We start from the raw sequence: 26,786 nt of genomic DNA, 5'->3' as shown, positions 1-26,786 counted from the left end.
AGATGACAGATGTACATGATGTACATTGCACACAACGTCAGCACTGTAAGTAATGCGGGGAATCATGCCAGGTGAAAAATATGTGATTATAATTTTAACAAGATGACACAGACATGTTTAGTATAGTAAATGTAGACTAGACAAAATGAATCGAAAATCTATGTATACATGTACATTGTTGATGTGTACTTATCCATCAAATATATATACCTTTATAGTAAAATCATATGAGTTCTAAACATGAAGATTCTATCCTGGTCTAACAATCATGTGCAGATACGGTACACACAAGACTTGTATTATTCATGGCCCACGTATTCTACATGTACATGTCATCACATCCTCATCTTGCTTTGGGCAATAAAGGCATGGAATTTTTTTTATTTGCAGAATTAGGTCAGCTGATTTTAAGCAGATACTGGATTGCAGCCTCATAGCAAGCATACATGTACATATATGTAAATATGCAGTATGGGCCTATGGGGCATCAAGGGTGGCCCAAAACTAGTCCTTATTTGTTCAGACAATCATTTGTCAGGAACTTTACTCCCATCAACCAACGAAAGAATAAACAGTTCAAAAAAATATCTTGATTTCAAACTATCATTTTAACAAGATAAATAAAGCATTTTTTTTAATGTATTCATGAAATAATCAATATAAACAAGATTAATGTAATTGGAGAAAACATGATGGGGGAGAAGGTGTTTAAATGAAGAACAAAATACAACTCTATGGGAGAAAAAAACGTGCGACTTTCGGAAGATGTCAAGACAGCCGACAAAAGAGGCCAGGACTAGCAATTTTTAAAAGGATAAAGTAAATACATAATTACAAAGGTACATCCCAGTTTTAATCGAGCTTAACAATAAGGCAAAATCCTTGAGTTAATGTGGCACAATTGCATGCAAAGTTAAGCTAAGACTAAGAGCTCTAAACTTACAAAAGGAGAGATGGATTGTATTAAAAAATGGTACAGATGTGAATTCTGTGCTTTGATGAACTGGTAAACGAGCTTTGTTGCCGGTCCTAAAGCTGTGGCTACAGCAATGGAGGCGGCACTTTCTCAAGCTCACCAGAGTTTAGTCATAGAGCAAGGAACAGTAAGAGAGATTCTTCTGCTATCATGGAGGTATTTTCCAATCTTACCGTATGTGGCCTTGTGGAGTAGATAAAGTATCACTCCATCCATAAAATGGGGGTTTGTTGCCTAGACAAATGAGACCAGTCACTTTACATTATCATTGGCATGTCTTGTGAGGTCCACTAAAATGGCTGCACTGTTGTGTCTCACTGCCAGCAGTCTTATTAGAGTCAAGAAATACCACTCTAGAGGCAAATTTTCCACTCAAGTCACTTCTGTTGTCTTTTATAAACAGACCCAAGGACACCATTATCATAATACATGATGTACATGTACATGTAGTGAAGGACTAGAGAGTTTAAGCTCTCAATTATTAAGCATCATTGTTACATGTTTATAGTAAATGTGTGTGTAGGTACCACTGATCTCTATATAAAGACTGGATAGCTAATAAAGAGCCGCACAATGTACAAATTTGACGCCATATTGGTGAGACCGGCTGGTGATCTACAAAGGACAAGTTGCCGTCTTTATAGACAGCTTGATTTCTTTTGTAACGTCGCGGCTCACTTGACTTATATTTTGGCCACCACCACTGACCAACTGACCAAGGTTTACTACAATTTTTCTAACGTAGTGGTTACTTTTATAATGCCGCAAATCACTTTTTCGGCGTTTTTGAAATAATAATCACTATGGAAATGTGTTCCTTTTAGAACATCATAATATGTGTACGTGACCAAAATGCGCGTCAACTGTTGATACAACGCGCGCGTATTTACGCGTAGAACGTTTGTATTATACGCGGCCATCTTCGTGAGACCGGGGGCGAATTGGTCAATATGCAAAGTCTACTGTGTGAATGTTGTATGCATATCCGCTATCCAGTCTTTATATAGAGATCAGTGGTAGGTACCCGTACTGTGTAATGTAATTTTAGTGGGTGTGTCTCACAGGAATTTCAGAGTTGTAAAAAATGTAGACACCCTCTTGTGATTGGTCTACATGTTGGTTTAACACTTTCATTGTATCCTCCCAAATCCCCACCGATATCTGATAATTTTAGTTTTGTAATTTAGGAAATGGGTTTCAATGTACGTACATGTACATATGTAAGTGTTTTCACAAATTTGGTACGGTCTTTAAAAACCACTGTTTCAAAATTTAAATATCCATGCATACTCATTTCTGCAGCAGAATAAAAATGCACATGTTAGCTAACTCATCTGCCAGAGACCAAAGTACTGCTTGTGCTAAAAGTTATTAACATTTATACTGCCTTTAAAACAGACATTGGTAACAACATATTGACAACTACATGTACACTGTAAGAAAGTTTTACTTTTTTGCAAAACAGGTCCCCTTCTGACTAGGTCAGAGGGGAGAAATTTACAAGCAAATTTGGCAGGTACCTCCCCAGGAAATTATGATTATGTCCATGCTGGCTAAAACTTGACAAACTTGTTATTCTTTGGCATGGGAGGTCTCAGGGGCCCTATTGGGGACTGACGCCATGACCTGTGACAGACTGGTGAGAGACCTGCCAAGAAACACCCCACCACCCAGGGGGAAGCAAGCTGTCATGTGCAATGAGGGTAGCCAGCATCAAAGCAATTATGCATTAATAACTACTAAGTACTAGTGCTAGGCTTGTCTATAAAAAGTGGCTGCATTTGGAAAACCAGACAGACATCACAAATCAAGTTTCAGGGGGACAGGTAACAGGTTCAGTTCATGCACCTGAGTCATGGCTCTTACATGTACATGTACATGTACGGTCATTAAAAAAAATTACTTGTATAATGGGTTTTTTGGGGTCCCGGGGTCGGGCAATGACTCAAAAGTTTTGTAATTACTAGTCGGAAGGCAAATTTTCTTGGGGGTGGGGGTAATTTTTTTTTTTGGTCATCAAAATGGAATTTTTGGGCAGCGATTTTGTAAATATTTTTTTTTCGATTTCCGATTTTTTTTTTGGCGGTGATCCCATAATCCAAGTATATGAACCGGTAATTTAAAAAAAAAATGGCCTAACCAGTCACACTTACATACATACATGTACCATTAAAGTAACTGACAGTATTGAACGACACACTATGTGCATGTATGTATGTACATATCGGTACATGTATAGGCCTACATGTATTGTTAAATAGGGCCTAATTCTTTCCCATGTCTTTGTTTTTTGGGGCAGGGATGGTAAAATTGTTTCCTTTGCTTGGAATGCCGAGGAAAAATAAAGAATTGGCCAGCACAATGGTGTATATATTCATGTATGTACATGTACAGTGCATGCTATTGTATTTGTACAGGTTACGTACATGTACATTTCAGGGGAAAAAATGGTCTTTGTAATCATGTCAATAGAGTGATGGAGCATGGCTTGGCTCAAATGTTCACCATTTAGACGAATAAAGAAGTTTAATTGTAAGGAGACCATGTACCTGTAGGTTAGTTCTTCATTCAAATGCACCCATCGTAGCTTGCCTCATGAAACTGCTGAAATAACTCAATAACTCAAATAGCCAGTTTGAATGACAGTGACAAATCTGAGAAATTGCGGTCCTAATTTTTCGACATGGACCTACTCACCATGCACCATACATGTACATGTACATGTACTTGCACAATCAATCAAGGAGCAAAAGGCTCAAGGCACAAACTCAGTTTAATCACCTCATGGCAATCATGCCCCAGTGATGAGGTACAAGGGGCCAATCTCCTGAACAAGTACAGTAACTCCTTTCATCAACTGCTGACAAAAGCCCCCCCCCCTTCCAACTACAGAGGTTTCACTGTTAAATGGGAAGCTCATCATCAATATTGGCCCGGGCCTGGAGACTAATGGAGATTGCAGAGAAAAGTGAATAAAATGAAACTGGAAAAGGAACGCTTGGTTATCATTTCCCCAGTGAACATGAAGTAAAATGTACCCAGGATTTGCTAACATGTATACATGTACCGTACATGTATGCAGTGTACACATTGTGGCTGTCCATTTCCCAATAATTTAATATTCGATTATTCGAAACTGGATTTGACCAAATATTTGAATTTTCGAAACTTGCTGATCAAGTTTTACATTTGCCAAAAGTTGTACGCAAAGCGCGCCAGTTAATATTTGTGAACTATGTCGATATTATGGGCAGCTGGAATGTTTTGCAGTAACTTTAAGGCCTGCACATTATAAGGCCTATAAGGGCTATGTTATAAAGTTCTTAACCTTGCTAAAATGGATGGGAGCAAATTACAATGAACCATCGTTGACAACAAAGTCACCATCGACAAAAATTTTTTACCATCAACATAAACGTGGCATCTTGCAATATTAGCGCCACAACTTTACGATGAAAATAACATCACAGTCGTACATGTACTCGTGTGTGTACCAGTGTATGCATAGTTTTTTCCCTTTTTCCCCGGATATTCAAACCACCAAAAATCTACTCGAATAGTAGGTTGATGATCAAATTTTTGAATATTTAGTATATTCAGGACAGCCATAGTAATAATAATAATACCGGAGTCTTATATAGCGCACATATCTACCAGCAATTAGGTGCTCAAGGCGCTGGTAATTATGTCTATTTTTTTTTACGACAGGTAAATGAAGTTTATGAGAAATATGAGACCCAATTATGTAGCACCTTTATCAAGGGTTTACAAGGTGCTGCGGCGCATATAGCAGCCAGTATGCCAGAAACACCGGGGCAAACCCCTTGTCTTAGCGATAAGCGTTAATGCTGCCGGGTTCTTTCACGTGCGTTACACAACACACAGGACTTACGGCTTTACGTCCCATCCGAAGGACGGAGCAATAATGGTAAAGTGTCTTGCTCAAGACCACAAGAACTATGTTCCCTGTCAGGATTCGAACCCATGTACCACGGCACACGAATCGAACACTGTAACCATTGGACCACAGCACCCCCCCCCCAAGTACATGTACTGGTACGTATTGATTTGCAACTTACTCTTTGGTAACCATGTACATGTACAATGCACGTGGGAATGTACTTATTAATAGCAGAAGAGGGAGTACCCCAAATGGAAAACCACCACAAAAACAGGTTTATGTACTTCCAGGTAAATAAAAAATAAATAAAATCATGTTTTCAAATGTGGACTAAAGACCCTGACTGTACATGTAATGTAATCCCACAAATCCTGTTTTCCTAATGCTACAGCGATAACATTTAAGCTCATCTGATGCAACCCTAACACATTGCCCCAGACAATGGCATTCCTTCCGCTCTCAATACTGAAGGTGCCCACTCACTCGAAAAATATGCCCTTTCTTTGAAGTATCCCACTAGCCCGGTGTAACTTCCACTTGTTCTATGGACCACTTCAACCTTGGCCCAGTATATTATACTCCAGACTTTTTGTAAACATAATCTCTGAAAAGGCCGACTGAAGAGGGAATAATGGCAAATATTCCGCCTTTCAAATTCGGTTGTTGAGCTTGTGAAACAGTATCCTTCAGACGGGCGGTGTTATTATTATAATAGTGATTACAAAACAGACTTGTTAAAATGACTCAAGATAAATATGAAGTACCCGATAAACCTTACTGCAATTTATGTCTGTCTTTTGTACTTCAGCCCCAGAATCTACACGTACTATGTATTTTTTCTCCATATCAAAAAGAAGTTCATAAAATGCATGTAGAGTATATAAAAAAAAAAAAACTAATTTTTTTTGTAACAAGTTAAACACCTTCACTACTGTGATTTTACTTTCAGCCACTTGGTACATCTGAGTAGGCAGAAAATTATTATCCAGAACCAAAATGTAATTAAAATTTCTAATTATTCTGCAATTTCCGGGCGTTTAAAATTTCAGAAGTTCTGGGAACATTAAAGTTTGAACAACTGAACGACCTGAATGTAGACAAAAGAATGTAGGACTAGGAACTAAATAAATCTCACTTTTTTTTTACCATATTTACAACAGAACACACGGCCAGTGAACGTCCCATGTTGATGGAATGAACTGCTTGAGATTATCTGATCTTTGATGATGATTGCAGATTATCGCAAGTATCCTTGACTTCAAATTGTTTGCAGTGTGATTGTGATACAACAGAGCAAGCTTCGTCGGAGTCAAATCAGGCCGATGGAAAGATTAATACCCAGATAACAAACAGGCTACAGAAGTTGACCGCTCAATTACTGTGATATCATTCATTACGGCACTTTAATGAGTTTGATCAGGTCACATTTGTACAGGTGAGAAAACAGATCTGGACGTTTTAAAGTTTAATTTTAAAAGGAGCACAAGAAAAGGCGGAATCCTTTATTTGTCTCAAGATTTAGTGTACTGTATTTTTTCAGTATCCATAGACATGATTGATAGATCATGTAGACACACTGCAAATCCTAGGCAGTAGGCTACCAAGCGCACCGGTACAATACTGTACACACACACAAAAGTTTCCAATTTTAAAGTTGAAACTAAAACAAGCCGACTTCGACTCAACATAAATTATGTCAAGACAGACCTTTAAACTCAGCATTTTTTTTCATCAGATTCAAAATTGTACCATCTTTCTTGAAACAAACGTACAAAACAACAGTCTCATGTTGTTTACGAAGGAGGAAAATAGTTTAAATTCTACTCACCATTTCTGTAATTGATGTTCAAACAAATCTTGCGGTGAATCGACAAAACAGTAGACTGACTTGCTAGTTAAGTTGCAGGCACTCTAACTTAACAATTAGACTAAGTAAGGTCTTATGTAGGTTCACATTTGTGCCGAATCACACGTAATATCCATGTTTACATCCTGTTTTCTCAGCTCAATCAAGTTCCTGTGACAAGTTTTTAGATTGTCTTATGTAACAGTTCAACAGGCACAGACTAAAATTGAGCAGATGTCCTGAAGTAAATGTTTCCACTTCCTCTGTGCTAGCAAAGGCTACAGAAAACCGCTCATCAGTGACGACATGCGAATGAAGTACATGTAACTGCCTTCAAGTTCAAATGCCTTGCTTGAACTGGCTCTACATATGCTTGAACCATAGACCAAGAAGACTGTGTACTTCTAGGACTACAACAAGCTCAGAGCTGTGAAGTCTACTGCTGTAGTAGGCCGACCTTGAAGTCACAATAATTCAACTTAAGCTGGTCCTTGCATGCAGTTACAAGTATCTCTTGACCTTTGTAGAGAGACTACACTGCAGCGGGTGGCAACTTAAGATGTTTTCAGTCCAAGTTTTTTTCCGAGCAGTTTGTTTTCAAAACTGAGAAATAACTACTTGATGTACAGTAGGACTAAAAACTTAAGTCAGGCTGATCTGTCTGCCCAGCATGACAGCTTCTGAAGTGGACTTGAAGATTCAGACAGGTAAAAACACTAAATCTGTGAACCTAACACAACCATGGCCTGTGACAAACTGGCTCATGTCCCTCCCTAATCACCCCTCTGCCCTGAATGCATGAGTCACCTCCCTCCGGAAGTACTTGAATGAATAGCCCCTGAAGTATGGCAATGGAATGACCCCAGCCTGATCACACATGACAACCTCAGGCTAATTTGTTTTTCATTGTGTGGGTAATACCATTCTGGATATTTTATGGGGGTGACTGTGTCGATATTTAGGCCTATACCATGACAGGCATCATCCCTGCAAATCAATAGGCCTACCTATTGTTTTATAAACAAAAAATTGTTTAAGAACTGTTTTACAAGATTGAGCAATCTGATAATCGTGTGTATGAAAATGTGAAATATGTACAATTAAATAACTGTTCATCTTGTTTACAAGATCTCCTCAAACTGTATCAAATTTAGAGCATTTTTTTTTCTGTACCATATCATTAATACATACATGTATGTTCTAAAAAAATCCACTTTAAACCACAAGATTTCTTTTTCAGTTTTAAACATGCTTATAAACAATTAACTACAAATAAAACTGGGCGCAATGTACGATTTTATTGATCTACCTGTACTTCCATACTATACATACATGAAGTAAAGAATTTTCAGTTGGATTCAACAGCGCGCCTATACAATTGTACAGGTACACATACAGGGTAGGCCTGTTGTAGTCGATGGGGGTTTTGAATGAACCAGTCATATTCAATTTTAATACAACATAACACACATTATACCAGTACATGTAGGGACACACGTACTGTTATATTCCACGAGCTTGATGTGCATGTAACATTACACAAACTTAAACAAGAACAGGTCTGACCACATCACTGACAAAAGAAATCAATACAAACCACTTAATCCCAAGGAAGTGCTACCACCAGACAATGTCAAAGACCTAATTATCCTTCCCCAGAAAAAAAAAATAGACCTGACCACAATAAGGAGCAAAGACCAGTATTACTAATAACAGAGGATGACAATAGCAACATAATACCCCTTGTTGCTGGCATACACATTCCACTTCACGCCCACACTGAGTGAGGTCAAAAGCCTCTGTCAGATTTTCAGAGGAAACCTTGCAGAACTGGTATCTTTCTTTTTATTCGGGGAAGAGAGTCGTAAAAAGTTTTCAGTTGTAAAAAGACGGTTCAACTGGTGTCAATTCCTGTCACATCCTTCCAAACATCTAAAAGTGTTTTCTTCCTTTAGACTTCATTTTCTAACTGACATGAACATCTAGGCTCCGACACTACTGAAGATTTACACAACAATCGTAAGTGGGCATCTTCCAGAAGAATCCGAAATTCTGATTTAAATCCTGCCGTATAAAAAAAAACTAGATCAAAACTAAACGACTTTCGTTCACTGCTCAGACCAACCAAATACAGAAGACTTTGCATGTCTTGCATTTTTTTGAGGATTTTTTTGTTACAAGGGATTGAAGGACTTGCTCTTAACATACATGTAATCAAATTGACAACAAAAGATGACAAAATGAAAATTTGGTAATGGATAGTTTACTAGTACTAATAGTAATCTTAAACGGACGGCACACATGTACGGGAACATTACATCCATGCTACGATTATTCTAATGGGGCTTGATGTTCCAATTTTCATCAACTTCAAGCACATAGCATTGCCATCATTAATACTCTGGCAGATTAAGGAATTTTTCGGGGCCCTTAAGCAGGCCCCTGGACCCCACGCCATAATGGCTCTGCGCTCGCGTCATTCCTCAGAGCAAATGCCCCAATGCCATAATTAGAACCCGGCGAAAACCCTGAAGGGTCCAAGCAAAGGGTTCATGTATACATTTACAGTACAGTACATCTGTGTATGTTTAAGTTATAAATGAATGGTATGTTTGCTTACGATTTATCAGATCATTTGCTTGAATCCAGACCAACAAAAAGCCCATCTTTACAATGTACCTAGCTACCCTGGTTGAAAAAATGAAAAAAAATCACACCACCTTGATGAAAAATAACATAAATTTAATCTGGATGACATCTATGTAACTGACACTGTAACACTATCATAGCAATCAAGCAAATCAAAGCAGGAACAAAGGGTGTCCAAAAAGCAATCACTACAAATCAATTTATACTTGTGTTTATTCTTAAGTTTCTGACTACATAGCAATTTGGCATCATGTTGGACAAATCCCTAATGAAATAGTTGTCTCTCCTGGGACAACTCGAGATTAATGTTGTGTGTACGACAATTTGTCGGCACGCAAATCTGACTTTATGAATCAGGCTATGACTGTACCGTAACATCTGGCTTTCAGTTTACTCCCCCTACATCCCCAGATGGTAATTTAATAATAACTGCCAGCTGCATGCATCACCCCAAAATTGGAACAGTTAATAAATGTACCTTTTTGGTGAGTCATAAAATTAGCGTTTCAATAATGTGCGCAACTGTAAACAGTTTACAGGAATAAGAGGAATGTTTGGTTTTCCTTTGGGCCTAATATTGACAAAAGTCGGAGCACTTTTATAAACAGATCAGAGAGGTGACATTACAGAAATGACTGGGAGGATATTTCATTACGTTCAATACACTTCTACTTTGACAAATGACACAGACAGCAAATTCACATTTGGGAGCAGCTGTAGCTTATCTCTAGTTTACTTCACATAATGTTATTTGTATGGAATGACTTCCCATAAAATATTTTACACAAATTTTTCCCCACAGTTCTGATGCTTCCACCAAATATTTTCCAATTTTTTTCCTCCATATTTCCACAAACATGTTTTTTTTTCAAAATTAATGAGAAAGTCAAGTTTCAAAAAAAATTATGCTTTTAAAACCTCCAAAATATGAAATTTTTGGGACTAGAACTGAACTCATGCCTTACCAAAATACATTCTACCGGTATGGTACATTTTGAATTTGGCCAAATGGGGCATAAAGACAGTTCAGCTCTTTTCTTTTAGTGGGATTTAGTGGGATTTGCCATCTTCGCCGAAGTACATCTACCGGTAGCTGTGGTATCTTTGTCGTTTGTCGAAAATTGCTATTGCTTAAATTATACATACATACACGTGTACGTGTAACCTGCATAATTCCTGTGGTTTTTTTCAAGTGGGGTATACACATTTCTTGGAGACAAAAACCCTAAACACGCGTTTAAGATTAGATTAGCCCCCCCCCCCCCCCCCCCCCCATTAGAAGCAACAAATAATAAGACATCCTCCTAATAGGCACCCAAAAAGCATAAAATTGTGTAATTTCCATTAGATGGTCAATAGGATGTGAGCCAAATAAGAGGAACATGTAAGCATAATTAAATTTGAAAGATAGAATTTCTTTTGGGGGGGGGGGGGGGAGGGGGGGCATTTTATTCTTTTAACCACCCCTTTTGACCTTTATTATGATAGGTTACAACTAAAATGAACAAGAGGGTCACTTTCTCTACATGTGTGCCTTATCTGAAGGCATACACACAATTCCTATTCACAGACAAAGATGCAAAACCTTGCTCAACAAAGCTGAACTGTTTGGCAACAAAGTTTACAGAACTTTCACAAGATAGCACCAGCAACCACAAAACCACTGGAATTTCAGGTTAAGGGGCCAAAAGAATTGACAAGGTACAATGTACAAACAGTTGCACAATGATGCACCCTCAGATTGCTGGAGCACCTGGCACTTGACTGTATTTACCCAAAATACTTTCATTTTGTACTACTATTAGAGTAGAACAGTGAACGCATGTGTATAATTTATGCATGTACCGTATTCACATTAAGATTTGCAGTCTAAAAAAGAAAATAAACAATTGCTGTGTTACTCAACTTGCTAAACTTTAAAGGGAATGTACAACATTTGCTTTTGCTACAATTTTCAGAAATAAATGGATTTGGAGGATTTTATGTTATAGCAAATATTGTTAAACTGACTTGTTTCACGTTTTGGGCTTGTACCGGTACATGCTGGAAAAACCAAGAAAACCAATCATGTTCTTAAGGTCTGACCCCACTTAAGATGAACAGAGCAATATAGACTTTGGGGAATTGTAAGGTCAGAGAATCTGTCAGGCTTGTACCGCTTGACAGGTGTGTAATCAATTGCAAAGAAAATTCGGAGCGGTTTTTGAAAAAAAGCCAGTTTTCTCCAACGCTTGTCGGCCAACCAGTGTTGGAAAAATACAAATTTTCTTGAAAATGTCAGCACACCAGGAGACACGATTTTACAGGATGCTTTACACTGTCATTCCCTAACAATCCAGTAAGGTATTTCGTGATAATTTGATCATTTTGTTTTTTTGATGTTTGCAAATGTTGTATCTTCCCTTTAATGGTAAATTGCAACATTTCCTGAATCAGTTTAATGAATGGTACGCATGTTGTAAAAGTCAGAGGTTTACCACAGAATTATGACGATGACCATCCTTTTGACCAAAATCCTAAAACAAATCTATGACAGAAGTCAAGGTAACACATGTGTTAAAGGGAATATACATCATTTGCTTTTGCTGTAATTTTCAGAAATGGATGGAATTGGGGTTTGGAAATATATAGCAAATATAGCTACACTGAATTTTTGGAGGTTTTGGGTTCGAAAATGCTATAAAAACCAAGAAAAACGATCATTTTCCTGTAGTCTGGTTCCCTGACTCCATATAAGAAGAAACAGAGCAGTTTACATACATTGGGGAATTGTAAGGTCAGGGAACCAGTCTAGCTGGCTCGTACCCGTTCATAGGTTTGTAATCGATTGCAAACAAGTGCAATGGTCAATTGGGGTCAGTATTTGAAAAAAAGCCAGTTGTTTCCAACGCTGATCGGCCGATCAGCGTTGGAAATTGATACAAAAATTACACTTTTCTTGAAAATGACAGTATACCAGGTGCCATAATTTTACAGGATGCTTTAGACTGTCATTTACCAACATCCTATTAAGGTATTTCGCAAAAACTTGGTAGCTTTATTTTTCGATGTTTGCAAATGTTGTATATTCCCTTTAAAGCTTTTTCATGTAGTTCCCTTTGCAACCAGGATAGCTCAAGACCTCCCTTCAAATTTCTTGGTGTGCCTGTAAATTGGTTGTATTGTTATCTCCATGCTGCTCCATGTTCTCTCCAACAACACAAAAAACCCAGGCACTGCCGTGTGATTCAACCCCAGCCATCCCCAGAACCCCTCCATAAAAGCCCAGCCTATTGTAATGTCTTGGTTGTTGACTCAACACACGTATCTGCTTGCAGGTCCTGGAATTGGCAACCAAAAGGGCACGCACACAAAAGGCAAGTAAGTCTGCATCGTGACTGGTGCCCTCTCCTCTCCTCTATGACCAGTTGACTTGTTTACATATCCATTATTCCTGAGCTTATTTTTAGTACCTGTCTCAGTGTGATTGAAGGCTTTGCTTAAAGGGGCATTACAGCCTAAAATGTGCCCAATTGGGCTACAAAGAGCGTTTTAAACGAAATGACAATAAATAGAAAGAGCATTTAAAAGTAGTAAATGTCCACACAACCATCCTTTCAAAACCGGGCGTTTTTGTGTTATTTGCACATTTTGTGCATTGGTAAATGTGTGTCTTATGTACTGCACACACAATGTGTACGTTGCATTGAAAAGACACGACTTGAAATATGTATAGATATGCCACAAAATGTCTGTCGCGTCGGATGTAAACAACTGGTTTTTATCATCTTTTCTCAGCAACAGTAAGACATTAGGTTTGTTTCCCATTCAACCAGACCTTTGAAATACGATAAGTAAACAATCCAAAACATGAAATTTTCTGGGATTTCAGGTATAATGCCCCTGTAATTTTGATAAGATAAGAGAGTTCATTCACATAGTCCACCTCAGTTTCACCACTACGAACGCTATCAACGTTATCCAAGAAGTGAGCAAATTTTGGTAAAAACAATGGGGGTGTTTATAATGAAGATGTTGAACTCTCTTCACAACTATACTGGGCCAGAATAGTTGTGAAGAGAGTTCAACATCTTCATTTTGAATAAACACCCCCATTTCTGGCATGAAAATCTGCGAAAAAAACCCTGCGAAGGATTGTTATTTTTGTGATTTGGTTTCACACATTGTATTTTGTGTTGATATTTTAAATAAAATTTAACAAACGTAGCTTCTTGATATCATTTAACAATTCTGATTTACTGTTGAGTTATTGAGTTCCTTTACTAAAATGGTCAATTCACATCTACTTGTAGAATCATTCTAGTCTAGTTTTTGCAGACTTCAGTTCTAGAATCGGTTTTCTTGAAATCTAAGTTTCCTCCGCGTTAGTATGTGAGGAAACCTCAGGACATTAGCTGGTGTCAAGTGTCAGCCCAGCAGTCTGGAGGCATGCTGTGAATAACAGGATGTCTTCTACTCTGCCAGTCATAATACCAACAGGAAAAACGTCAGCTTCACCAAATTCCCGGGAAAGATTCCCAAATATTTGACCCCACACGCAGTACAGTCAAAAAGCTACGGGATATGCAACTCATATCACTGGTCTAACCCAGTATCAACAACCAGGTTCCCAAATTTACCGTTAAAATTGACTTGAACAAAGTTCAACTGCAGACTCTCTATGCTAGAGACCAAATTTAAGGCTTGAAAGCATTCACGATTTACAATATGGTTCGATGCTATGTTTGAAAACCTACATGTATTGTAAGAAATTTTCTGGGTTTTTTTGCTAATAATATGTCAATAATTAACCCTGGTCAAACAGTCTTGGAGGGGGGGGGGGGGGCAACAATGACACACCAATCTCTCCCCCCCCCCCCTTCCCCTACCCCCTTGGGCAACGGTAACATTTGGAATCGATTCCAGTTTCGTCTAAGAGTCAGGATTGCATTTGGAATTGAATCTAATTTTTTTTCCAGCCAAAATGGATCAGGAAATCTTCCATACTTTCTCTACTAAACTACCTGTACAGCACAAAATGAAAGGTGGTTAAGTTGTGGAATCTGTTTATTACAATGTAAACCTGATAAATAAAACCCTCCTATGCAAACACACCTGAACAAAAAAACTGAACAAGATTTGACTGGTTTGCTGTTTTCTTAAAAAGAAAAACCACAGCACACACACTGGGCTGAAACTATAAGGCCAAAAAAAAAATAGTTCTGCTTCCGATTACATGACATTCAAAAATAGGGTACATGTAGGTAGGTAGGGAATTTTTTTTTGGCCAATTTTTTTTGTGTACGATCATATGGAGGCATCTGCGTGTAGTCAAGGGTAAAAGGTATAAAGTGATGGTTTTAGGTGTTTTTTTTTCTTCTCATTTCTCCAATAAAAAAATTAGGGTAGGGGCTGTCAGAATAGGGTAGGTAGGGAAACCGGAAGCAGAACTATTATTTTTTTTGGCCTAACTGAAACCGAATGTTCTGCTTTATTTATCCTCTTTACTCAGATATTGTTAATAAAAACTGAAAGATAGAGTTTGTATTGGCTATAAAATGTGAACATACAGTAAGCATCACAAAGTTATAACATAATTATATTACTCACCGGCTGATAGGCCATTCTTGTTTTCTGTTCTGTTTCATGCAATTTCACCTTCGTTCACAGATCTCAATCGTTGATTCCAGCAATATCACATCATGCCACAAACACTGACCTGGTATTTCGTTTTATCCTGCAAGTAAAACCACACGCCAAAACAAACATTTGAAATTATCAACAAAACCTTAATAGCATTCAAGAAACATTTTTGCATTTTATTCCTGAATAAGTATTTGTTCGTTGTAGCCACATTGTGGTATGTTTACGTCGATGTCTCAGCAGAATCCATCAGTCTGGATGTACCGGGCCTATTGTCATAGTTGTCTGACCCTATGGTCTGGTTGTCACTACACTAAGGCGGCGAGAGAGGACGCGTCATGCAATGATGATGATAATGTAGAGCCGTAGGCTGGTACCTGGTACCCAACTCGGGTGCGAGTTGACTTGAGTACGAGTTGACTCGGGTACGAGTTGACTCGTGTACTGTACGACTCAAGTTTATCATCACCGACAGTGGAACAAGCATGACCAGTCAGTTGCCGTGTCATGCGTAGCTGCTCTATTTTCTCGTCCACACGACTGACAGCAACACAAGGCCAGCGAACGGTGGCCGTAAAAAGGGCTTCAGAAAATTTGCAATTTTCATGGCAAACCACAACATACAGACTTTGCGAAATGGACAATAAAACATGACAGGTAGAATTTTGGCAAATGGACATTAAAAATGACTGGTGGGTTTTGTTTGGAAAAATTATATTAAAAATAAAGTGAGTAGGCGTAAGTTGTATTTTTGTTTAGAAAGAAAACAAAAAAATAACAGCGTTGCTGTTGAAACCCCTCAGCCACAGTCAAGTTATCATCCGGAAACCATTAACCTTTAACTCAACATGGTGACCTTGACCTTTGGCCTTTGACCCCAGAACCAGTCCCAACATGCCTGTACCAATGGGAAACCCCCTACCAAAGTTTGACACCAAAATTTCATTTCTAACTCAAGTTATCATTAAGAACCATTTACATTTAACTCACCACGGTGACCTTGACCTTTGACTTTTTGACCCCAAAACCGCCCTCGGTCGATTTGCTTGCGCGATAGCCTGATCACGCAGCAAAATATGTCTTTTTGTTGCTCGAACTATCAATCGCAACAAAAAATGGATGTGTTGGTGAGCGATCTATCTTTTGCGCAGCTATCTTTTGCGCAGCTAGCTATCAGTCGACCGCGCAAATTATATTACACAAAATGCGCCCCAGACATGTTCGTACATCCATCATCGGATTGCACGAGAATGAAGCACCGACAGTCCTGCTTGCCACGAGGACGGGTACTTTTGAAAGTGCACCACGGTATAGGCAGTCAAACCCTGCGCCCTGCATGCCCTGCTTTCGATGTCATGTCCATTATTTTTTGGAATTAAATTATATAACCATGACTTGATACTTACATTCAAGTCTTCGTTCCTCAATATTAACTAGAGGTTGTAGGAACAACCTTGGGCCGTTGTTGATGTTGAAGTTGATTGTTGATGTTAATGTTGATGTTGATTGTTGATGTTGATTGTTGATGTTGATGGTTGAGGGTTGAGGGTTGAAAAATAGGGCGTGTAGTAATTATACAGAGGATAGTTAAAAAGAGTCAGGTGAGGATCTGCACGCGCGTATGCTGCTGTACTGTAAACTTATCAAGCACAATCGTTACAGAAACCCATTAAACAGCTCATATCTCTAAAAGTAAAGGTCGCACACCATTGGCGCAATACAAAATATTGCTCGTCATATCTTCTTTTTCCGAATGCGCATATTTTTAGAATAAAACGCCCAATTTAAAAAACGCCCAATTGGGCGGTTTTGCCAGCCCAAGTTTTGAGTATAATATGACGTCATCAGAAGTCAAAAATGCGCTTGCCTTAAGAATTTGTCATATAAACGTGTACAAAACACTGGTAAACACTTAAAATACATTGGTTCATCAAACAGCCGTTACATGTGGCTCAATAGTTAACATAAAACAGTCGTAAAACCAGACACTCAAGAGGCGAGCATGGGAAGTTCCCTTTTACGCAATCGTAGCGCACTTTTTTACGGGATTTCCCCTTTTGTACGCGATCATCCCCATTTGCTGTACACACAATGTAAGTGGCATTAAATGAGCGTTTCAAGACGTAGGCGTGTTCAACTTCAAATTTCAAGGGGGCTGCAGGGCATCTTCTAGTTAATTTATTGTAACGAAACCTTGGGAAGTTTTAGACCTATTATTAAAGTGCCATTTAAAGCACAAAACCTGATTATATCTCTGACGGTTGATTTTTTTAGCAATTTTCAAAGGAAAAGAGGTCTTTTCATAGTAACTTCCGGTTTGATGACGTAATCAATTTTTTTTCGCGCACAGGTCTTGTCTGCATTAATGTCATCACGTATATAATTTTGAAGCGAATATCGCAAATTTTGCCACAGACATCAAGTGAAAATGCGTTTTTCACGTTTTTTAACCTGCCGCTAGAGGGCGCTCCAACTCTTCATGGCGCCACCCATCATTTCTTTGAAAAGGTCAACCCTACCACAGCCTAACATCATTGAAAGCAAGTTCATATCTTTTTCCACTTACAAATTATTAGGCACTTCCGGTTTCGACCGGAAGGAAGGGTCACGTGATTTTGCACGCACAAGATAAATTGAAGATCGTGTATCAACTATCATCATGTCAATTCCCGCAAAATTCAAGTTCCGGTCTCGCACGTCACTGTTGATTTTATATTGAATTTCAAAGATTAAATTTATTATTTTTTGAAGTGACGTCACGTGACCCATGATGACGTCATGATGACGTAATTGCAAAAAAACACATCTTCAATGACAGTGGGTTGTGCATTCATGTATTGACAATAGCCCAGGTTGGACGAAGTCTTCATTGCAATACCCTCCGTAACGTAGGGAGGAAAGGGAGTCCACCAGGGCTAGTATTGACAACTGAAGTTCATATTTTTAATGTGTTCATTTTGACAAACAGTTCTGGAGAAGAATTTGTCTTGGAGAATAATAAGAGAATAATATAGTTTTAGTAGGCCTAAATTCATAGAATAACATTTACAATGATGTTGGGCTCATGGCCCAACACCTAATTAATGTCAACATTGCACATACAAACTTATCGCGGAAATTCACCTATGCAAATTGGGGTCAACACGCCCCTCATTATGACGTCAACGTTGAGTTCGTGCTTGCGCTCATGCCATCAATTTCAGCCCGACTCGCTTCAGTTTTATGAATGAAATCATTATGCATCGGAGAGTGCACATGCCAGAAATTTACAGTAGAAAAGCTCATGATATCTGCTTTCTTTTGCCGAAGAAAGCATCAAAATCGATGACCTATTGCTTGAGTTTTGACAGTTGAAACATTTTTTAGCGGTTTTTTTTTTAGGAACCAAAACTTCTTATTTTTCGAGGGAGTCCATCTTTTTAATCCTAAATTTCTCTCTTCTCGAATTTGGTTCGGGAAAACCGGAATTAGTTCCATATAGAACAGGTTTTCAGCTTTGATATGGTGTGGCACATGTGGGTGGCCGGTCTGATACGGCGATGGCCGCGAGCAATATGCATAAAAATTGCTCGCTAAAACTGCCCAAAATTGCGAATGATAGTGAAGTAATCACGTGATATAAACACGTGCAACGTGCAGGAGATATATATAGCTCAGTGAAAGGCGGTTACGAAGATTAAAGGGATCCCGTTTGATTAAAGGGATCCCGTTTGATGCAATGTGTGTGTGTCTCTTTTTTTTCTGTCCCTTTTACCCTGTATCCCGATGCAACGGAGTTGGGCGGTGGGTTGGGGTGGGGATGGCCCGCGGTTGGGTGGGGGAGGCCTGCAGGTGGGGTGGGGGAGGGGGAGGGGATGGGGGGGGGGAGGGGGAGGGGATGGGGGGGGGCGGGGGAACAAAGACACAGTGGGTGGAATATGCACATTCTTTGGTTGAATGGCCATTGCACATATCCCAACACCTTGAGGGGCGGGGTGGGGTCCCCTGGGTGGGGGGAAAGGAACGGGAGGGGGGTACTGAGAACCAGGATAATGGAATAATTTCTGTCTTTCATTTCTTACACCTGCACCATATCAGGACCCCATGGAAGGGGAGTGCACATAAGGGGTTCCCGGTGGAGGGGGGGGGGGGCGTGGGGGAGGATGCCTCGTGAGTGTAGAGGGGGGCCGGGGTTAGAGTACTCAAAACCAGGAAGCTTAAAATCCGGGGGGGGGGGGCTCAAAAGGAGGAGGGTGGAATTTCATATTTCCTTTTCTTTTTTCGGTCCTTGCAACATATCCCGACCCTAGTGGGCGATGGGTGGTGGGGGCCCCCACCAACACAGAAATCTTGATATGCAAATTAGGTAAACAGCGCCGCTCATTATAGCATCATCATGAAATTCTTGCTTACGCGCATGCCATCTACTTCGGCCAATTTTCGGCCAGACTCCTTCAGTTTTATGAATAATATCACTGTAGGCCTACATCGGAGGATGCACCTGCCAGAAATTTACATGCTGAAAGCAACAGAATCATGTCCGCTTCCTTTTGCCGAACATTTTGTTTGAGATCAAATGAATTAATTCCGAGTAGTTGAGTTTTTTAGCTGGCGAATGGTGTGGCCTAAGTGGGTGGTCGGTTTAATAGTGCGATGGTCGCGAGCAAAATGCATGGAAATTCATCACTGGAACTGCCAAAAATTGCGAATGATTTTCAAATGATTACGCCGGTTATATCCGGCCCGCCGGCACCGCGCGCGTTCTAATAAAAACCCAAGATTAATAAAATAATCGGTTACACCTCTATGTTCCGACACCCCTATGTTCCGACTGCACATATTCCTATTCCTAGCCCTAACCCTAACCGGGAGTAACACAATCTAGGTTGTCGGAACATAGGGGTGTCGGAACATAGAGCAGTCACCAAATAATCAAGATGTTTTGTTTTCTGATAAATGATGTGACTTTATTATTGGGAATACCACTTTCTTTTTTTCCTTTCCCCTGCCCTGGATACCATATTCCGACCCTGGGGATGGGGCGGTGGGGGGGGGGGGCGGAGCGTGGTGTTCAAACCACGCCAAGAGGGCTGAAATTGTTTTTTCCAACAAGTGAAGTTTGTCTTTTAATTTGGTGCAATGACGTTCCCGACCAGACTTTCTTTTACTGCGATATCATGGACCGGGCCGGGGTTGAGGCGGGACCGTATCATAAGTCCGACGCCTCATAGGTCCGACGCCTCATAAGTCCGAAATTTCGGACTTATGAGGCGTCGGACTTTATTTATTCCGCCTCATAGATCCGACGCCTCATAAGTCCAACGCCTCAAAAGTCCGACAACGGAAAAACGAGTGTCGGACTTACGAGGCGTCGGAGCTATGAGGCGTCGACCTATGAGGCGTCAGATTTATTAGGCGTCGTACCTATGAGGCGTCGGACTTATGGGCCTTTATTTGGTTAGGGGATGTGATTTTGTCGGATTTATGAGGCGTCGGACTTATGAGCGGACCCCGTTGAGGCCGGGTAGGGGTTGTGGGGGCGGGGGGGATTTCCCAAAACAAAGAGGGTGGAATGTCCTTTATGTTCTTTTAGTTATTAATCTTAAGACGTGCTGCTCTTGGGGGGAGAGAGGTGGTGGGGCCGCATGAGTCGGGGGTGGGGGTGGGGGGGGGGGGGTTAAGGTACTCCAAACCAGGAGGGTTGAATATCCCGGGGAGCATCAGAAGGGGAGGGCCTGGAATTTCCCAATCTTCTTTTGTTTTCATCATCATCATCATCATCATCATCATCATCAGACGTCGTAGGCTACTGCCCGTTGACGCAACAACCGTCCACTTCTTCTGGGTTGTGTGACTGGTGAAGGGGTGATTTCCTTCGCTGAAGGGTCGCCGCAGTTAGTTTATCCACGCTGAGACCGCTCCATCTGGTGAGGCCGTCGATCCAGCGGAGTTTGGTCATTGCATTATATCCCGACCCTTGGAGACAGAGGGTGGGGGCTCCGACAAACTATTCACAGAAACCTTCGTATGCAACTAGGCGAACAGCTCCGCTCATGATGACGTCATTGTCAAGTTCTTGTTTCATTACGCGCATGACATCGTCTTCGGCCAATCTCACTGGGAGTCCATCTCTTCAATCCTATTTTTCTTCTTTCCAACATTTGGTTCGAATTCAAATGAATTTATTCCGAATAGTTGAGGTTTTCAGCTGTCGAATGGTGTGCCACATGTGGGTGGTCGATTTGATAGTGCGATGGTCGCGAGCAATATGCATTGGCATTTTTCGATGGAACAGCCAAAAATTGCAAATGATTTTCAATAATTGATCACGCCATCACCGCTTGCGTTCTAATAAAAAAAAAAATTAATCTAAAAAGCAAGATGTTTTGTTTTCTGATGAATGATGCACCTTCATTACATTATTGGGAGTAGGCCTACCCCTTTCATTTCATTTCCCCTGTCCTGGATATCATATTCAGACCCCCGGTGTGGCGGGGGCGGGGTGTGCGGTTCAAGCCATGCCAAGAAAGCTGAAATTATTTTCTTTTCCATCAGTGATTTTTGTCTTTTTACGGTGGTGGTGCAATTACGTTCCCGGCCAGACTTTCTTTTTTACTGCGAGACTGGGTTGGGGTGGGGGTTGAGGCCGGGTAGGGGTTGTTGGGGGTCGGGGGATTTTCTTCCAGTGATTCTAAGTTCCAAATCTGCATGCCCAGTGGGTGGGTGTGGGAGCGGGCAGGGCTGGTGGATTTACCAAACAAAGGATTGCATATTCTTCAAGTGATTTTATTCAGACTTGCTTGCCCGTGGGTGGAGGGGGGGGGGACGGGTTGGATTTCCCAAAACAAAGAGGATGGAATATCATTCCTGGGAGAGAGAGGGGGAGAGAGAGGTGGAGGGGTTATAGTACTCCGAACCAGGAGGGTTGAATATCCCCGGGAGAGCCGCAGATTGGGAGGGCCTGGAATTTCTCAATCTTCTTTTGATTTGGTCCTTGCATTATAATCCCGATCCTTGGGGCAGAGGGTGGGGGCCACGACAAACTATTCACAGAAACCTTCGTATGCAAATTAGGTGAACAGCGCCGAATTTTATGACGCAATCGTCAAATTCTTGCTTTAAAATACGCGCATGACATCGTCGTCGATCAATTTCGGCCACTCTCGCTAGGAGTAGGAGTCCATCTCTTCAATCCCGTTTGTCTTCTTTCCAGTATTTGGTTCAAATTCAAATGAATTTATTTCGAATAGTTGAGGATTTTAGCTGTCGAATGGTGTGCCACATGTGGGTGGTCGGTTTGATTGTGCGATGGTCGCGAGCAATATGCATGGACATTTTTCGAAGGAAATGCCAAAAATTGCGAATGATCAGTTAGTCTGTATACAGTATACACGTACGTACGTGCAGCAGAGCAGGGGATCTACCCGATGTTCCCCAATACCGATGTTCCCCCAAATCCATAGGATTAGGGTTAGGGTTAGGGTTAGGGTTATATTGGTAAGGATTTCGAGGAACATCGGTATTAGGGAACATCGGAATTGGGGAACATAGACATGCACCCGTGCAGGAGCTATGGAAGAAGCGTTACAAAGCAAGGATTCCGTTTGTTGATGGCCTTTTTTTTCGTCCCTTACTATCCCAAAGCGACGGGACGGGGTTGAGTGGGTGGGGTGAGGGAGGCCCGCGGGTTGGAGTGCAGGTTGGAAGGGTGGGGAGATAGGGGGCGGTGCACCGGGAACACTCCATGCACATTTTTTATTGACCCTTTTGGCCTTGCCAATTATCCCGACCCCTTGGGGCGGGGCGGGGATAACATTTCCTTTGTTCCTAATTTTTCCTTTTTTCCGTGCACCATTATCCAGACCCCGGGGAAGGGGGCGTTAGGGACGGGGGGAGGGGCGAATGGGGGATGGGGGCAAATGGGGGATGGGGGCAAATGGGGGATGGGGCCGCGTCCCCACTTCTACGCCTGTGCAATTAAGCGTGGGTGTGCGTGTGTGTGTGTGTGTGGGGGGGGGGGGGTTTAGAGTACTCTGAATCAGGAGGTTGGAATATCATGGTTTTTTTATTCACCCTTTGCGCTGTCCCCTGGCGCGGAATGGAATATGGGGTGAAAATATCTTATTTTCATGCAATGATGTTTTTGGGGTATTTTTTTTTTTGGGGGGGGGGCTTTATACGAAAACTTAAAAACAGTAATCATGAAAAATATAAAATTTAATAAAAATGCAAATTGCAGAAACGAATATCTCATATCTATTTTGTGAAAATGTTGTGGCTCTGAAAAGAGCCGTTTTGGTTTTAGTTTGTTGATTCGATGATTTCTTCGAAGGCTTGGCCGACACTTTCTTCTGCTTGCTCGATGTGTTCTTGCTGGCTGGCTTCTTGGCTGGCTTCTTGGCCGGCTTGGCTGACAGATGTATATTTGACTTGGATGGCGTTTTCTTGGCAGCTTTCTTGGGTGACTTCTTCGGCGCGGGTTTCTTGACTTTATTCACCATTTTGGCTTTCTTGGCTTTTCTGCAATCTTGGCTTTCATTTCCCGTTCCTTCTTGGCCTTGATTCTCTCCTTCTCCTTAGCTGCATTAGCCTTGGCCGGCAGCCTTCTCTTTCTCCTCGGTGGTGTCAAACTTGAACGTACCAGCGGCTCCCTTACCTGCCATCCGAGTGAGCCTCCAACTTCATTGATTCATGTTTTATTATTTAAAAGTTTACTCTAGCATGGCTTATTACACAGAAATTCTTAGGGTGGATTATCTGGATCCGCACGTCCGTACCCCCGTGGGCGTACCAAGCACCTCCCGCATGCAAAAAAAAAAAATATTTTTTTCCGCCTCTTTGGCCGACGTTCTGACTTGGTGGGTCCTTTTTCCGCAAGTTCAGAATATTTTCTCTAAAAATTGGAGCAAAATACATGTATTTGAAATGCCTTCCTTTGTCAGAAACCAAGAAAATAGAAACTGCATTCTCATGTTTAGACGATACACAATGACATCAGAGGAGAATAACAATCAGTACTGTCGAACTATTCGCTCACAAGATGCCTTTGATCACTAGTTCTCCATAATTATTTAGAGTATTTTGTATTCGGAGTATTCATCATTTTCCATCGTTTCTGACCTTTCAATAACATTGGACTTAAAGGGAAATCTTAAGGGCTCCGCTAAGCCTCATATAATTATGTCAGACGCATATAGGCCCCAAGTCCGGCAAAATCTAATATAAGGCCCATAACTGTTATAAAATTCCGACGCCTAGGTCCGACACCTCATCAGTCCGACGCCTAATAATTTGGAAATTTCGGACTTCCGAGGCGTGGCGGGGGTCCAGGTTTATCATCGGAGGAGTCGGACTTGCGATATATAGGCCTAAGGCCCCAACCTTGATAGTATAGCCTCCCATGCAGCTACGGAACAACTCGAAATTTGGTTAATCAGGGTATATATATTGTTTTATTTCGTAGTACTATGCAGTTTTCTTTGACCATGGAGGGATGGTTTGACTTTCAGGTTTTGAGTTATCAGTGTTGACTTTATCCAGATTTCGCTTATTCCAATTTGTCAGCGTTTTCACGAAGGGGTGAATTTGCCGCAATAGGTGTTGGGGTTTAACGGTTAGGGTTAGGTTTGGGGAACAGGTATAACATAATGCACCCGTTGAACTTGCAGTGGTTGTCAGAAAAGAGGTTTTAAGTTGGTCACGATTTGGAATAAACATTTCGCATACTACTGACTAACTTTTGAAACACAGATGAAACTTCAAAGATGTACCAATTACAGAATAATGGAACAACAATTGCGAGGTACCGGTATCGTAACTAATCCCCATAGATGTTTGTCTGGTCGTGAAAACTAAATCCCACACACTTGTTGTTTTGGCAAATTGCCGATACCCATTCCCCACCCTTTGCACGAATTTGTCTCTTCGTAAAAAATCAAAAGACATTCAGGTGAAGTTTTCTCAACATTGATTTGATTGTTATGATTTCGTTGATTTTATCTGATTTTGACCCAGACTTCTTTCCAAAAAATGTTCGTTGCGTGCAATTTCAGCCGGAACAAGAATTTTGAAAAAAGGTATGATTTTTGGATTGATAATTTAGTCCCTCCGTAAAAACGCTGAAAACCTTTTGCAATTTGATTCAAAAATTTCAAAACTATTTTTTAAAAGACTTGTCATGCTTACTGCTTACTGCTTACTTACTCTGATTCGATTTTTAAAGAACGAGTTTTTGACTATGTATTAGCCTGGGGGAGATTATAATCTGGATTGTTTGTTTTGCGTCTGTTCTTTGACGACTCTTCGGAATTGCCCCCATGATCTACCCCTTTCGTGAAGTTGGCATCAAGTGTATTTCCTTTTATTTTCATGCCTTTGTTGTTATAACTTCTCGACATTATTGACAAGTGGTGAACATTCATATTCGTACTTGTATTAGTCATCTAAGTTAAAAACAAACACATTCTTGTCCTGGTGTAAATCAAAGAGTAAAAACAGTAAAAACAGCATGCAAGAACTGACAATAGTAAAACTTACACTTAAATTAACCTATGAATAAAACATGCCTGTAAAACACAATAATTTTTAAAATGATAACATAAAGACTGATAGCAAAAAGACACGATGCCTATCCGCCCTGGGCTAGCACTATGACAATGAAATATAACTTTAAAAATATGCCGGGGAAAAAAGGATAAAGAACTTTAAAAATGTTTTTTTTTCCATCGTCGTAAAATACTAAAAACCACAGGTGCAGATTTTGAATAGTTATTAAACTTAAATAAAGTTATTTTGTACTGTGTTTTCCAGTGGCTAATTCACAACAAATGATGTAGAGATCTAAACGGTCCTTCATATTTGCTGTATTATTATGTAACTTTGAATATACATGTAATCCCAAATTGCATTTTGGTCAAAAATAAAATGAAGCAAGCTTCGAGTCGAACTCCGATTTGAAAAAAATTGACTTGAAGCTCGCCGATCCCCTGGATCATCCAATACATGTACATACACGTATACGTATTTGTATGCAGGATGTATGCATAGTGCCTGGCCGTGGCGTGGGAACGTATCAGATTACATATCGGCCGACCGCAATATCGATCGGTTCAAAAATAGATGGTCCGCGCGGGAATTGACCTGGATTGACCCGCAAACGTTCGGGTTGTCTGTGACGTAGGCAAGTCACCGACATATTTTTCTAAAAATGACTGCAAGTGCGCAGGCGTGCAAATTCCCGCACGATGCATAGGCCAAGTTCGTATGTGCATTGTGCTTATTCTCGTAAGTTGTAAAACAGCGGAAATCGTAGAGACTTACCTGATCGATCTTACTTGCGTACGCCGCCACACCAACTGCATGTAGTTGTACAAATAGACGGGTTCCGTCAGGTGAGCTTGTTATTTTCTACCTTAGCAGCAGGGGGTACCAGGCATGTCTTAATTTATTGGCGAGTGGGGTCACTGACCTTTTTCTACATTCAGAACCGATGATGTCATTTTATGACCAAATATGGATAGGTGAGACATCCCCCCCCTCTGAACCAGACGGCTGTTTAATTCGGAGTTCGCACCTACGGATCGCTGGGGGCGTACTCGTGAAAAGCGAGCCCATAATTATTTTCCTCATTATTTTTTCAGGAGAAAATAACAGCAGTAATATAAGATTGCACCATAGGTGAAGTAAATTATGATTAGACAATAAGTGGCTATTTTTGTTGTATTTGGGGATTATTTTGTTTTATTATTTTGACTGGGGATTATTTTGTTTTATCATTTTATCCCATTATACAAATTACAAAAGTGTTGTGTAAA

The 26,786-nt window shown here is 40.6% G+C and overlaps 1 protein-coding gene across 2 annotated transcripts in view; it reads right to left on the bottom strand.

Annotated features, from left to right (window-relative positions):
* Nucleotides 1–26,438, bottom strand: part of LOC119739143 (breast cancer anti-estrogen resistance protein 1-like) — a 45,102-nt gene extending 18,664 nt beyond the window's left edge. Inside the window, exons 1-2 of one of the 2 annotated variants that reach the window (XM_038213971.1) lie at nt 26,293–26,438; nt 14,962–15,088 (exon numbers count right to left, since the gene is read on the bottom strand). In XM_038213971.1, the coding sequence (XP_038069899.1) occupies nt 14,962–14,976 (15 nt within the window). In that variant the 5' untranslated portion in view covers nt 14,977–15,088; nt 26,293–26,438. Of the gene's footprint in view, nt 1–6,705; nt 7,494–14,961; nt 15,089–26,292 lie in introns of those variants that run through there. The other variant, XM_038213972.1, reaches the window with a different exon arrangement.
* Between the last annotated feature and the right edge of the window lie 348 nt (nt 26,439–26,786).

Source organism: Patiria miniata, unplaced genomic scaffold, assembly GCF_015706575.1.
Source record: "Patiria miniata isolate m_02_andy unplaced genomic scaffold, ASM1570657v1 HiC_scaffold_30, whole genome shotgun sequence".
NCBI lineage: Eukaryota > Metazoa > Echinodermata > Asteroidea > Valvatida > Asterinidae > Patiria > Patiria miniata.
The sequence above is the reverse complement of the archived record's forward strand: the minus strand, read 5'-3'. Positions and strand labels throughout refer to the sequence as shown.